This window comes from Opisthorchis viverrini, assembly GCF_000715545.1.
Source record: "Opisthorchis viverrini unplaced genomic scaffold opera_v5_7, whole genome shotgun sequence".
In the NCBI taxonomy this organism is placed as follows: domain Eukaryota; kingdom Metazoa; phylum Platyhelminthes; class Trematoda; order Opisthorchiida; family Opisthorchiidae; genus Opisthorchis; species Opisthorchis viverrini.
The window spans coordinates 3561571-3574621 of record NW_008751663.1 but is presented as its reverse complement, the minus strand read 5'-3'; the positions used below and the strand labels follow the sequence as shown (position 1 = coordinate 3574621).

At 42.4% G+C, this 13051-nt stretch overlaps 2 protein-coding genes across 2 annotated transcripts in view; both read left to right on the top strand.

Moving 5' to 3' along the window:
• Positions 1-6860: 6860 nt before the first annotated feature.
• Positions 6861-8924, top strand: T265_00746 (hypothetical protein; the record flags this gene model as incomplete). Its single annotated transcript, XM_009164595.1, has 1 exon — positions 6861-8924. One exon carries the CDS (start codon positions 6861-6863, stop codon positions 8922-8924), a length of 2064 nt encoding a protein of 687 aa, XP_009162859.1.
• Positions 8925-9075: 151 nt separating this feature from the next.
• Positions 9076-13051, top strand: part of T265_00745 (hypothetical protein) — a gene marked incomplete at both ends in the record, with an annotated part of 27553 nt that continues 23577 nt past the window's right edge. The window contains one exon of the mRNA XM_009164594.1: positions 9076-9208. Coding sequence (XP_009162858.1) covers positions 9076-9208 — 133 coding nt within the window. The remainder of the gene's footprint in view (positions 9209-13051) is intronic.

Sequence of the window (13051 nt, the reverse complement as noted above, 5' to 3'; positions counted from 1 at the left end):
GCCGCTGATTTTCATATTAGCCCAAATTTCTCATGGTTTTCCCCATCACTCAGACACATAGGCATTCGGTGACCGGAAAGTGGAAACCTGGAAGTAAAATGTTCAAAGACATTTGGGAACGGGGGGTGAATGATCAAGCTGGGTCCACCTACAACTATCTCTCTTTGGAACAGGATGCTTAACAAATCTTTGGTGGCAAAGTTAGACATACGGTTATTAGTCTGAAAATCATGAGATTGCAAAAAATTGCATATCGTGGCGGTTTGCTTCTTCTTTGTATCTTGTTAAAGAAAATGCGAAATAGGGATTCTGACTTCACGAAAAATATTTTGAGTTTTCAAGAGGTAACAGTAGACAACATCAACAGCGGGTTTTTGTTATCTCCAAGGTCTCCAAGGAAGTTGTGCTTAGGCATTTTATTTCTAAAAAGCAGGAGTTGGCCTACCACGCGGACGTACAGTTGAGTCTATTTTAGCTTGACCGCAGCTAAATTTTTGTTCTGTCCTACTTTATCTGGGCAAATCATGAGGTGTCTACATGTGATAAGTCTCCCGAAATTATGAGATTCAGTGTAACCGATATCAGCATGCTTGAAGAATCACTCTTCTGCTGATAGACTGTTATCAAATCGGGATTGTTTGTCAATATGTCCTTTTAAGACACGAAAGCTAAACACACACCTGAAACCGTAATCAGAATGCTATTTATTAGCTAGAAAACCGTTTGTTTTTTAGTTATGAACATAAGTGCGAAATCAGCCACTCACAAGTCGTCTTGTTTAGCTGAAGTACTTGCAACACGGCCCTTCCTCTCTGAACTTTATTCAGTAGCCCTTAACACTTCATAAAGAATCAAACTTGTCGCAGCTCTGCAGGCCACAATATTGACCCCCTGCAAAATCTGGTAAGCGGATCATTCTCCTGAGCAAAAATTTAATTTAGGGGTTATCTCAAAGTGAGTGTCACTTTAGTCTAGGACATGGGACAAAGAATGATCCTTGTTCTTCGATCAATGCGTGGTTTTGTATGCCTGTTATGCTATTCAAGCCTCTGCATCATTATCGTCGTGACTGTACTTAGTCTGAATGAGAGGTAACTTTCTGCCTTATAGACTGGCTTACGACGGATCTTCTGGTGAATGATGAACCTTCTATCCAGACAGGCTTCTATATGAGTCAAATTGCTACAAAACGAAACTCGTCATCGCATTCTTACGCCTCCAAATCGATGATACCACCGACAGCATTTGTATAGCCTACTTGGAAGGCTAGTGTGTTCTACCTCAGTTCAATCCGACAAAACAGCTGTTGTACCTACTGTTAAATTAATCAGTAGCGGGGCGTTATTGACGATTTTACACTAGTGACAGACCATTGCTCAATACTTAACAGAATTATCAGGAAAACCCTCCCCTCAAACAGCCAACAGGCTTTCGTAAAAACTTTGAAAATTCCCTGATTTTTATCATCAGTGAGAAATGCAACATGACAGAATAAACGAAGCAACATAGCTATGAGCATACAACGTCACAAGCTGTGTCGAGCTGGTCTTCAGGGGAGTATCTAATTGTTGCTTCAATTTTACCGCTGGTGACTCTTCCTTGAAGTCTGGCTTGGAAGGACAGTTTTTCATAGACAGGCTCCAAGCTTTTCTGGAGAAACTGGTTACTAGAATTGAACGATTTAAACAATGAATTGAAGATATTGAAATACGAAGGGTTACCAATGAGCTGCAGAAGGCTAGACTTAGTTTAATTAGCGGAGCATGCTGAGACAAAGTTGTTTTGCTCACACATGCTTTACTGCATCACATTTCAAATATGATGACGATAGAAGTTTAGCATTTGGTTATAGTACTCATGCTTCACTTTAAATACCCGCATATGCTGGTTCGTGCGTGACTTCGACGTCTTTGCCTTGATCAGGATTAAATTAATTCTTTTGGAAAATATCGCAATCGATACTGTTGGCCATTGATATGTAAGGTCATGTGATGTTGCGTGTCTTCAAATCAGCACACGTTTAAGGACACGGTACTTACTGACTTATTGAGTCCAACGATGCAACCTGTCAAACTGTGCTCTTTTCCAGCTCCACTTCACACAGAGTTTCAACGAGGAATCAGACAGCACCAACACTGGTCCAACTAGCTTCCCCTTTTTTGTAACGCAGTTCCTGAAAATCGAAAAAATTGATTGTTTTTGCCTTATTCTGAGGCCTGGGGTAAGGTACTTCTAGGTAACCTTGCATAGTCTAATGTTAGCTTTAATGGATCGTTTGAAGGAACAAAATGACCGGCTCTGTGGAATCACCGTCAATGGACAAAAAACTAACTTGCTCCAATGACGCCTACAAATATAAACGCCTCTTAAGTACTTGTCATTCCGACTCTCAAACTCGTTAGGATAATGTCGGCTTGACCAAGTGCGCTGCTCAAAAAGTACGCGCTCCTTGTTCCCATCGTTCGAGCAACTGGGTCGTGCGCTTCTCGTGAGCTGGTCACGCGCGCACTTGTGACTCATGCCACATGCCACTCATGCATCGCCTAAATGATATCACACCAACCACGTGAACACTTTGGTCACCCAGCATCTCTGTGCACAAGACGTCCTTAATGAAGTAGAGCATGCGCAATATAAGTTGCCAACAGGAACAAATGCTTACGGTAAACAGTGTAATTTCATAATTCTACACTAGCTCGGTAATTGCACTACTCTAATCGTATCGTTCTCAGTGGATTTTCCGAAGAAAACTACTAAACACATTCTTCACGGATTCGACAAGGCGGAGGAATGTCCTTGAGCATGATGGTTCCACGCTTGTGGTGGATGGCGCTGAGGTTGTTGTCTCGCTGGCTCCATTTGTAGCTCAGACAGCCGAGCTTTGGAGACGAAGATCTATCTTCAAATCTTGAGCAATCTCACGGACAAGGCTTTGGGAAAGTTTCAGCAGAGCTTAAAAGTTTTTTACCTGGCAACATTTCGCTTTTGACACAAAAGCAGCCCGCTAACTCGGCCAGGTTTTGAGACAAACAGAGAACAAATCACTAAGCCATCTGCGTATTAGGGCGCTGGATTAGTTTTGAGTCAATTAACGACTCTCGTCGGTTTTTGTGGTTGCTAATATCTTGTTTTAATGGGTCTGATAAGGGCAAGTCAACTTGGTGACCCGCACACTTGACCTGAGTTAGCTATTGTGTCAAAAGCAAAACGTTGCCCAAGTAAGAAAACTACCGATAGTTAGCCAAGCTCTTCTGGAACGATAACATCTTAATCGGTTCCAAACTTTTTTCCAATATTTTGGAAAGTTTTAAAATTTGAGCTCGCTGCTATGTTGCTTAGTTATCTGCAACCGTGGTTATGTTCGACAAAACTGGTTGAGGAATGTGTACAGCAGAAATTAAGCAGCTTGACTCATTGAGCATGTTTGGTGCAGAGCTGTCTCTATTCACCAACGCAATGTATCGTAAATCACTACATCGGGTATGCTGTAAATACCATGGCCTCCGAGCCTTCTCACTCGTATTTGATGTGGAGATAGTATTATACAAGTTACGAAACTGGTGGCAACAACGACAACAATGACAACGAATTGCCCAACGGTTTCAGCTGGGCTACCAACCGAACCGTTTTCAAGACAGGAAGCCACGACTACTACTCACAAATATCCTCGTGAGACTAGCTAACAATTTCTTTTTAGCTTTTTGTCTATACACCTAGTGAGAATCTGTTTCGAAACACTTTACAGGGGCACTGGATCTAAGTCACACGCCGCGTTAATCGCCCGTTTGTGATTACGTAAGCTCGGTCCAAGTGAAAATGAAGCTTCCGATCAATTTTTGTGATTAATCATCCAATTGGAAGTTGTTGCAGTCGATAATTGCATGTGGACATCACTCATTCTTGTCTAACACAAGTTGTCGGAGTGCGGGAGACAATTTTCCAAAGTGCGCGGGAAATTTAAGCCGCAAATGTAAACGAATAAGTTCGGATGAGTTCTTAACTTTTGGTTTCCGTTTGGTTCCGCCATTGTCCTGAAAATGCGCAGTTGAGGATGAAGCTTTTCTATGTTTGAGACGCAACTAAACAGCATGCCTCAAGCTGTGACATAACTATGAACGCCACACTAATATTATTGGTTATAAATGATGAGGTAGCACCTAGCACTAACACAGCATTTTACAGTAAGAACCCGCAATCGCTCGCTCTGGTGCACCTAATTTCAACCGTTTTAGTTCGATGACACCAACATTACAAATATAGGATTGCGCTGAACGGTGGTAGAGGAAAGGTTATGGATTTTGGTTCCACCTAAATGTTGTCATCATTTTCCGTCCGAAATGAACCAGTAAACAAAGTAAACACTTTTTGTTTGTTTATAGTGGTCGCTTCAGGCATATACTTTATGAAACTATATAACAGTTGATGTCAACATCCTGGAGCTAGTTCGCAACATCAGGATACCTTAGGCAGAAATTCCGTCTGTAGATGACGGATGTTTGGTCCACGTAAAACAAAACTACCCCTGTTATTTGGGATGCTAGTGAATAACACTTGTCATTTGCGGTGAAATGCTTTGTGGGCCTTCATCCACTTTAAAGTCCCTGTAGATTACATTGAGCATATGGATTGTGCCTTTCTACCTTGTTTGGAATGTACCACGTGAGAATAGCTTCTCATCTTATCTCCTAACCTCGATGTAAGCAGTTTGTCAGGAATCTCTGCATACCTATTTCAAAGTCCTGAAAATTCATCGCCACTCACCTCCAAATGTCAAGCGGTGACATACTCTTAAACGCCCTTATTTATTGACAGACGCATGCTTTTTTCGCGGATCACTTCTTCATAAGGACCACTGCGTACCTACCTACTTTTGGTGTTAATTAAGCATCAATTACCTCCCGGCAATTAACAGACACGACGTTGTCTCGTTAATTGTTTGTCACGACATTTGTCATGATTGTAGCATGCAAATATTCAGCTGAATATTTCTTTTGTCCGCATCTACTTGAATATTGTTTCGTGATGCAGTGATTGTTTTCTCTGACCCGTTATTGACAGCTAAGACTGAAAACCTTACCTAGAGGAGATGGAGCCTATGGCGAGCCTGCTAGCTAACATCAAACAGTCACGGTTGCAGCCTGTTTGAGGCTTAGTAAATTAATAAAATAGTCGTGTTCGCCGTTTACAGAAGACTCGCCCTCTGAAACGGCCACAGTCATGACGAATTGCTTTTTGTACATTTACGGCCCTGAATGAACTGGACGATGTACTTTTGGGAACAGATAAGAGGTATGCTTTTCCCACATGTGTTGACGACTGCCGAGAAATTCGCTCAATCTCAACGACAGATACAAAAAAGTTAAATTGACAAGAACATGCAAGACGTGATTTTTGTTGTGAAAAGTGATGTTTGCCTTTCAAATCGTTCATGGATCATCACTATGATTCCGTATTGTGGAGCGATTCCTCCCAAGGCAACGGTGCGTAAACATCAAAACTAGGCCGACTGAGGTACGCGATGATATTATTTTGCTTTCGCTGACTAAACGAAATTCCAACACGTGAGTGAATAATTACACAACAAAACTTGTCAGGGGACTTCAAAATTTTTCTTATCCTTCTCGGAATATTCCATCACCTGCAAAACTAATGATCAGATAACTCTCAAATGGCCCTCTGCAGCAGAAAGATATTGGTTACCTCAGAGAGCACTGTCTTTCGGAAGCAAGCGGGGAATATTAAAAGTTGCTTCTTTATGAAGGGATCTTGATGGTGGTAGCTTGTTATTTTATACTGGGGAAACGATGCTGCCCGCTTCGGTATATATCTTAAAGGACATTCTTGGAGATCTTTAAGAAATCCCCTAACCGAATTTGGTTGGTTGAATTTGTGCGCATAGGCTTTTCATTGGACTTGAGTGGACAGGGAGCTTTGTCTGTGGGCGAGAATGACCCAGTGTTTCGGTCATTGTACTTGTCTGAATTTTTTATAACTTTGCGTATGGAGTTATCCGCACTTGTTTAATCCGTTCATATGTTTTGATTTATTTGAACCATTTGTCTCTGGAAATGACCCCTATTAGGTGCAACTGCTCGTAGGAATTTTGTACAGTCATCGTGGAAGAATTTATATGCAACCATTTTCAATGCGCAGTAATAGCGCAATAGGGACGAAACAGCTTAGTGGTTAGAGCGCGAATTTACTGACCGGTTCGAACCCGAACTCTGCTTCTCGACTCCCCCTGACTTGGCTCAGGCAACCCGGTAGTACCCTACCCCTCGTGCTTCCTTCTGGTGGCATGAGAGTTAGGCACCACAAGGGTACTACAGAGGAACGATTTATTTATTTATTTTGTTTTACAATAGCGTGGGACGGGGAGATCCCAATCCATGGAATAATGTGCGCGTAAGCGTTGCCGATCCATCATGGGTGTACAGGCTTATGTCATTCCACTGATTTCACAAATTAGTCAAATGTTTTGTAAACTGTGGTCGAATCATGGGAACACTTTATCGAGCTGCTGAAACTTTGGAGATTTTGAACTTTTCGTGACAAGTGATAGATATAAGTTCGCAACTAATAAGTCCTGCTTAGTTTTTCGCTTATGTAGTCTAGTCTAATCTTTGGGACTAGATTTGTGAAGCGGGAACAAAAAATAGTCTTCGGGTACTTTTTACGACCCAATCAAGTGCTGCTTAACTCTATCAGCCTTGGAATGTTTTTAGATTCGTTTCAACAAGAAGCTGATAATGTTTTTTTAATTTTTAGCTGAACACCTCTGCTCTTCATCAGGAGCTGTTACAATGCAGCTCGCCCCCCTCACATGCATAGAACTGCAACCATAATGCCGGGAAATCATAATGGCAGCGAGCGACATGCGTTTGTTTGCTGATGCTCACTCGAAAGCATGCGGACTGCCGCAATCCGAACATCAGTTTTGCCAGCAATACGTGGTGAGTACAGAGCCTCCGAAATCTTGGGCACTGGATCCACCGAAAGTTTATCCAGAAACATTTGAGAGGTCAAATTACGAGGATGAAAAACTGAGCATAACACACAACACCCAATATGATAATTTGGAGATCCGTGGTTTGTACAAATCCACTGGAAATGTGCGTCCAGTTTCTGTAACATCGGTGAACAATGAAGCATTTGAGCGCAGTCCGTGTTCCACATACCGAGCAGACTACGTCAACCATCCGATGTTCTTGAACAATACACCAATACACAGCAAATCAGATCAACCGCTTATCCTGGGACCCTATTACTACAATAGTTCTCCAAGCCCTCTGGAAACACGTGAACCTGCATGGCATCGCCAAGCCTTTCGGTATCCTGTCGCAACAGAATCGTCATATTATATCAATGAGCATAAACCATCACTACCAATCGGTTGCTCTGAATGTCAAGCACTTTGTGGAGTGCACGATGTGCCCGAAAGCATTTATACGACAGATTTTGTGCCCCACGAAATTGTTCCAAGTTCTCCACGTTGCCAATCTTCCTTTTCAGTGCAACAGGCCACTGACCCAATGGAAAATAAATCATGCTACAGATTAGACTACCCGCCATGGACTGCCGAGCCACGTAAAATTATGAAACCAAAAGAAGTATACATCCCAAATTTTGAAAAGCTGGCAAGTGACACAAGCTATCAGATCGATTTTCCGATCCGTGAAGGATCACTGACCACAAAGCCATTTCGTCCAACCTCTAATCAGTGGTTTCCAACAGGTGGAAGAACTGGCATCAGTAACTACCAAGAAGAGTTCATTAGTCGACCAGCGGAGAAAGTTCCGAGTATGAAACCACGAGAGGTGTATATGCCTTCGGATAGACATATGGATGACGCAACAGTCTATCGGTCTGATTATGGACACAAAATCGCTGATCACCAACAAAGGTTTGCTCCGAAGATTCAGTATCATCCACCATCTGGTCCATTTGTTGGAACAACTACCTACACTGAGGATTTCCAAAAGCGTCATGGAGAACGATCCAGAAATTTTAAGCCAGTTGATCGATACAATAAGCCAACACAGAAAATGACTGATATCACCTGCTACATGGATGATTTTCGAGCATTCAGTTGTAACCGAGCGGTACCATGTCGCTTTTATCCAGAGTACGTTCCACCTTTTGGAAAGTTTGTTGACGAAACTACTTATAAAACGGATTTCACCAAGAAAGTCGCCGAGGAGAGTGAAAAATATATTCCTAAAGACAATCTTGTGGTTGAATGTGCCGCGAGGCTCAACAGACTCTCCAACTTTCGGTCAGACTTTTATCTTCCCCATTTCGGGCAGAAGCATGAGACAAATTCGAACTCAAGCAAGCCACTCCAAGACACGTATAGACATACTACTTATAAAATTGGCAATACAGATACTTCGGCCGAAAGGACTCCTTCCTTTTATCCAACACATGATTTTCAGCATCCCTCAGGACGTCTTGCCGGAAGCACAACCCATCAGGCATTGCAGGGCAACCAAGGGCAGCCTGTAGTACCTAGAGATGATTGCTGTCTATCGAAGGGGTGCATTAATTCTCGCACCAGCTGCATGACCAATTTTATTTCCCCAAGTCACGAGACGCAGCCTGGATCTCCACGTCCTGCCACCACCAATGACGAAGTCTGTGAATCGCAAGCCGCAGATACAAGAACAAGAAGTAGATCACTAGGTGAAAACTCACGCAGCTATTCGGCTCTGAAAGAAATTGAAGGACATGCAAGTCTCCTCAAAACGGAGAAATTAGATCAAGACCATTCTCGCTTCACGTGCAGCAAGTGCCATAATTCTGTCGTCAAACGGTTAGAAATGACCGAAGACGAGATAAATTATGCGAACCATCCAAGCCAGTTCCCTGAAATTCCGGTTGGCACACATGGTCTTTGTCCACGAAATCAAAATGGAAATACGTGAAATTCTGTATTTCAAATTCACAGTACTATCTCCGTTATCCGAATAAGGGTGACGTTCACGAGAATGCGTACAACTTTCCACCGTTTCGTTCACAGACTTCAGCAATGATGCCACACCGGCCGTGTGCTTCTTAAAGGTCGGAACCGTAAACATGTCTTCCTCTGTTGCCCGTTTACTGCAACCTAACCCCATTCACCTCACACGTTTTTGTTCCATACTTTGCACTGTGTTGTTATTTGTAAAATTCTTTGATACACTGGTACAGAAATTACAGGCAATCACTGGTGAGCTCTGAATGACTGGTTCGCTGAGCCTGACAACTTTTTGCCAACGTTTCTTCCCTAATTGAGGTTACCTCATCAGTGGGTGATTGGTTGTTGGTGGGCCGTTGCCTAGACGCTGGCCCTCATGACGTGTTTACATTCGTTCTCTTGACCATGGTTTGACCCCTGAGCCTGATTAATTGTTCAGATAGTTGGTTCTACTGGATGGCCCGCTAGGTCGAGTTCTGATTGGTCGAATTCCGAACAACTTTGGGTTCGATTAACTTTTTCCCAGCAACCACTATTCCGTTGGTTCTACGATTATGCCTGTCATACTATCATTTCCTCTGACCATCAACCGTTTGCTAATTGGAAGATATCTCCGTAACTCAATGGATTACTATCAAAGAAAAACCTCATCAGCCGTTACGTTAGGTTTGCTGACGCCATGCCTGGAATACAGAAATTTAAAAATTCCTCATCGACATCACATTTGGGATAATTACCACTGTAACCGAAGAAAAATGATCAAATTGATCATTTGCTTTGCTGCAGTATCGAAAAAAACTTGGGGGCAACTCCACGACTGTGATGGGTTGGAGGATATTAAAGTTGATTTTCAAGATACGAATGATGAGATTTTATTCAACTCTAGTAACTTGCCCAATAGGAACTTTCCTCACTCTCCTATAGCTTGATTTTCAGCAATTTTATCTTTAGGCTATTGGAGTTTGCCAGTTTGATCCTTTAATAAGTCAAGAGAACAATCTTAGTCTAGAGTGTGGGTGCACTAAACTACGTATCTTCCTCCTGCACAATACAACGTTATGCCGTTGCATCAAACAAGAAGTTTTGTATGTAATATTTTGTGGGTAATGTTTTTACTTCGTCCAAACTTTCGCAACCTGAACACTACTATCCCATTGATCTCCCTTCATCACAAATCATGACAAAAAGCTTGGTTTAATTGGTCGACATCAGGTTTCGTCTTGTCAGCTCAGCCATGTGACCTGTTGTCTGTCCAGAATACTAATAAACACGATGTATCCCTTGACAACTATTGTAGGAAGAAACTGAATTAGCGCAGGAATGTGTGTAAGCTTGGGATGGCCTTTGTATTCTTCCGATTGACCAGCTGGTTTGCTTAATCAAGGGTTTATTTTGTTAAACGAGGAAACAAGAGCTACTAGGAACATTAATTTAGAAACATTTCTTTTGTTTTCCTCTGCTTCAAAGAACCACACTAAATAACGGAATAAAAAGCGTCTAACCTTCCATCGTAGGCCACAACAAGTCCTGTAAACATGTATTTAAAATTCCATCACACGTAACTCCAGAACACAATGTTGACTGGGAAGTTTACATACAATGGTAACCGGTTGCAGCGAATGCTTTCAGCATAATCTCCTACCAAGATTATGAAGTTTGACTAGTACTTGAGAGTCGTGTCCTGCAGCTGTTTATTAAAAATGTCTTATGGAAGCATCCCTCTATGTCTTTGCCTTCAGGACTTAAAAACAAATATGGGTAGCTGAATAGTTCCCAACGTAAAAACACTGACAGCCCATTGAGGGGGAATTTATACGCAAACACAATGAGATGTGTTTTTCAGGCATCGTTAGGCTTGCGAACAGATTCCGTTGACTAACCATTCTACTCATAATTTTGCTGAAAACCTCGACAGCCCACAGGTGGGTACGCTAAAAGATTCCCTATTTCTCTTGAAGAACCACATAGCCCAATTTTGGGCATTTTCACATGTGCACCTTAGATGTGAAATTGAAAGCATGAAACGCCACTACTCACAGTGCACAAACCTATGCATTCTTGTATATTCGCGTTTGGACAAAACACTATGTATTTCAAATAAGAGGTTTCGGGCCTAGGTTACTATGAAGGCAATCATCGCTTGTGACGAAACACTTGCTTTTCGTTAACTATGAGGCTGGACAACTATTCTACCGTCAACCCCCGGATATTTATTACCTGCAATGCACAACAACAGTATTCTGTCATTCATACTACTGAATTCAGTGGTTGCGGCTGCCTTACTGCAGGTATGTACGCGTTATTAGTCACGATCTTGAAATTAGTCAGTCCACACCAATTTTATGGTTGAGGTAAACGACTGTGAGTGAGGCAAGACAAGCTGAGAAATCCGAGGCCGGACATTAGAAGACAGGTTAGAGAACTAACCGTTTCCATAAATTTTCTAATTGGGCTAATACAGTTGTGCGTGGTACACAGAACGAAAACACTAATCCGAGTTCTATTAGTTCACCAAATTACCACGGCTAAAGACTTTAGACAGTTTCTGTTACCCCAAACAGTCATCGAGGGTAGATCCCCTCAGTGAGATAGGTGCAGCAGATACGTTGACAAAAATGTCGGGATGCGAGTGAAGATCAACTCAGCCCGACAGACTGCACGGGACAGACTGCACGGCAGAACAGTTTCGAGATGTTGGACCTAACTTTTCGCTTTGGCTGTGAAATGACATCTTGAGTTCACAGATGGCGATTCCGAAAGCATCGTGTTTTGCCTATCACACAAATGTGGAAATAAACCCCTAGAGCTCATCTCATCACTACTACTATCCACTCAAAATCCAAGAGCGTGTTCCCGTGGGCATTCAGAAGTTTCGTAGCGTTGTACGACCTATGTTCGTCATTTCAAAGTACAAGAAAATGAGCAGCAGAACAGATCATTGACTTATAGGGAGTTTGCAGGAATTAATGAAAGTTTACAATCGTCTACGTCGCTTAAAATGATTTAGACAAAGACACCGGTAGCGGTTATTCTCTGTTTTATACAGATGTCACTTGAAGGTACTTTTTCTGCTCATCATTATGATCAACGCTGGCCATGTTCTTGACGACTGATGGCTTCTGACAGAGGTTCTGCGTAACGTTAGCCTTGTTGTAACTAGCTACATCCCAATTTCACTTCCTGGCTGATACAGCACAACCGACTTGTTCTGCAGACTGTCTGCCGGCGGAAGAGAAATTTTTAACCAGGACTTTAATAAAAAAATTTATATCCATGAAATTCGGATGTTCATTAACCTACTGTGAACAATCAACGTGGGAGACGATAACTCCTCTGAAAAGAAAATTCTAGTTTTGACAATGTGGTCTCCGTGAGATCACTTGGCTGACGGTGCTCACGGGAAACTGCGGGCAGCCAACCGTGCTCATTTCAACGACAAGGGAGGTAACACTGACAGGATAAGTGAGACAGTTCATCGTATTGGATACTAGATCTTATAGAAGTTCTTCTGTAGATACGGTTACGCTCATGTGCACTGAACGGATCGTTCAGTGTACCAGCGAGATTTTTGAAATTCACTGAATTCACTGGTTACCGGTCGCTCGACACGTTAGTCAGAGCGGTTTGTTATATCGAACCCGTTGAATACCCTTGCTATATTGCTGCGCAACACAAACGGTACCCGTCTGAACAACAACTTTATCCAGCAAGTCTTAGGCATCATAACCTTGATCAGTCTTGATGTTCGGTCCACTGATTGGCTGTTTTTCTATTTCACTATCATCTCCTCAACCGTTGAACTAATTCCGAAATATTATTTATTTTGATTAGGTTGCATTTAAAAAGCATTTTTGCACTACCAACATTTGGCAATTTGTCTTTATGGCTTCTTGATCGAGTGGATCGACTGTTGTACGCCTTCCAGGATGGGATTCCCGTAGCCGCTTGGCTGGAGATGTGGCGAGAAATGGCGGCTAATCGCTGTCAGTGGCGTTCATGCTGTCAGTTTCCTAACAGATTGTCTGATCGAGCGGTTGGAGGTGTAAGCACCTCAATCTGCTTGACAAAGACCAGCACTAGGTACCCTCCCCTACT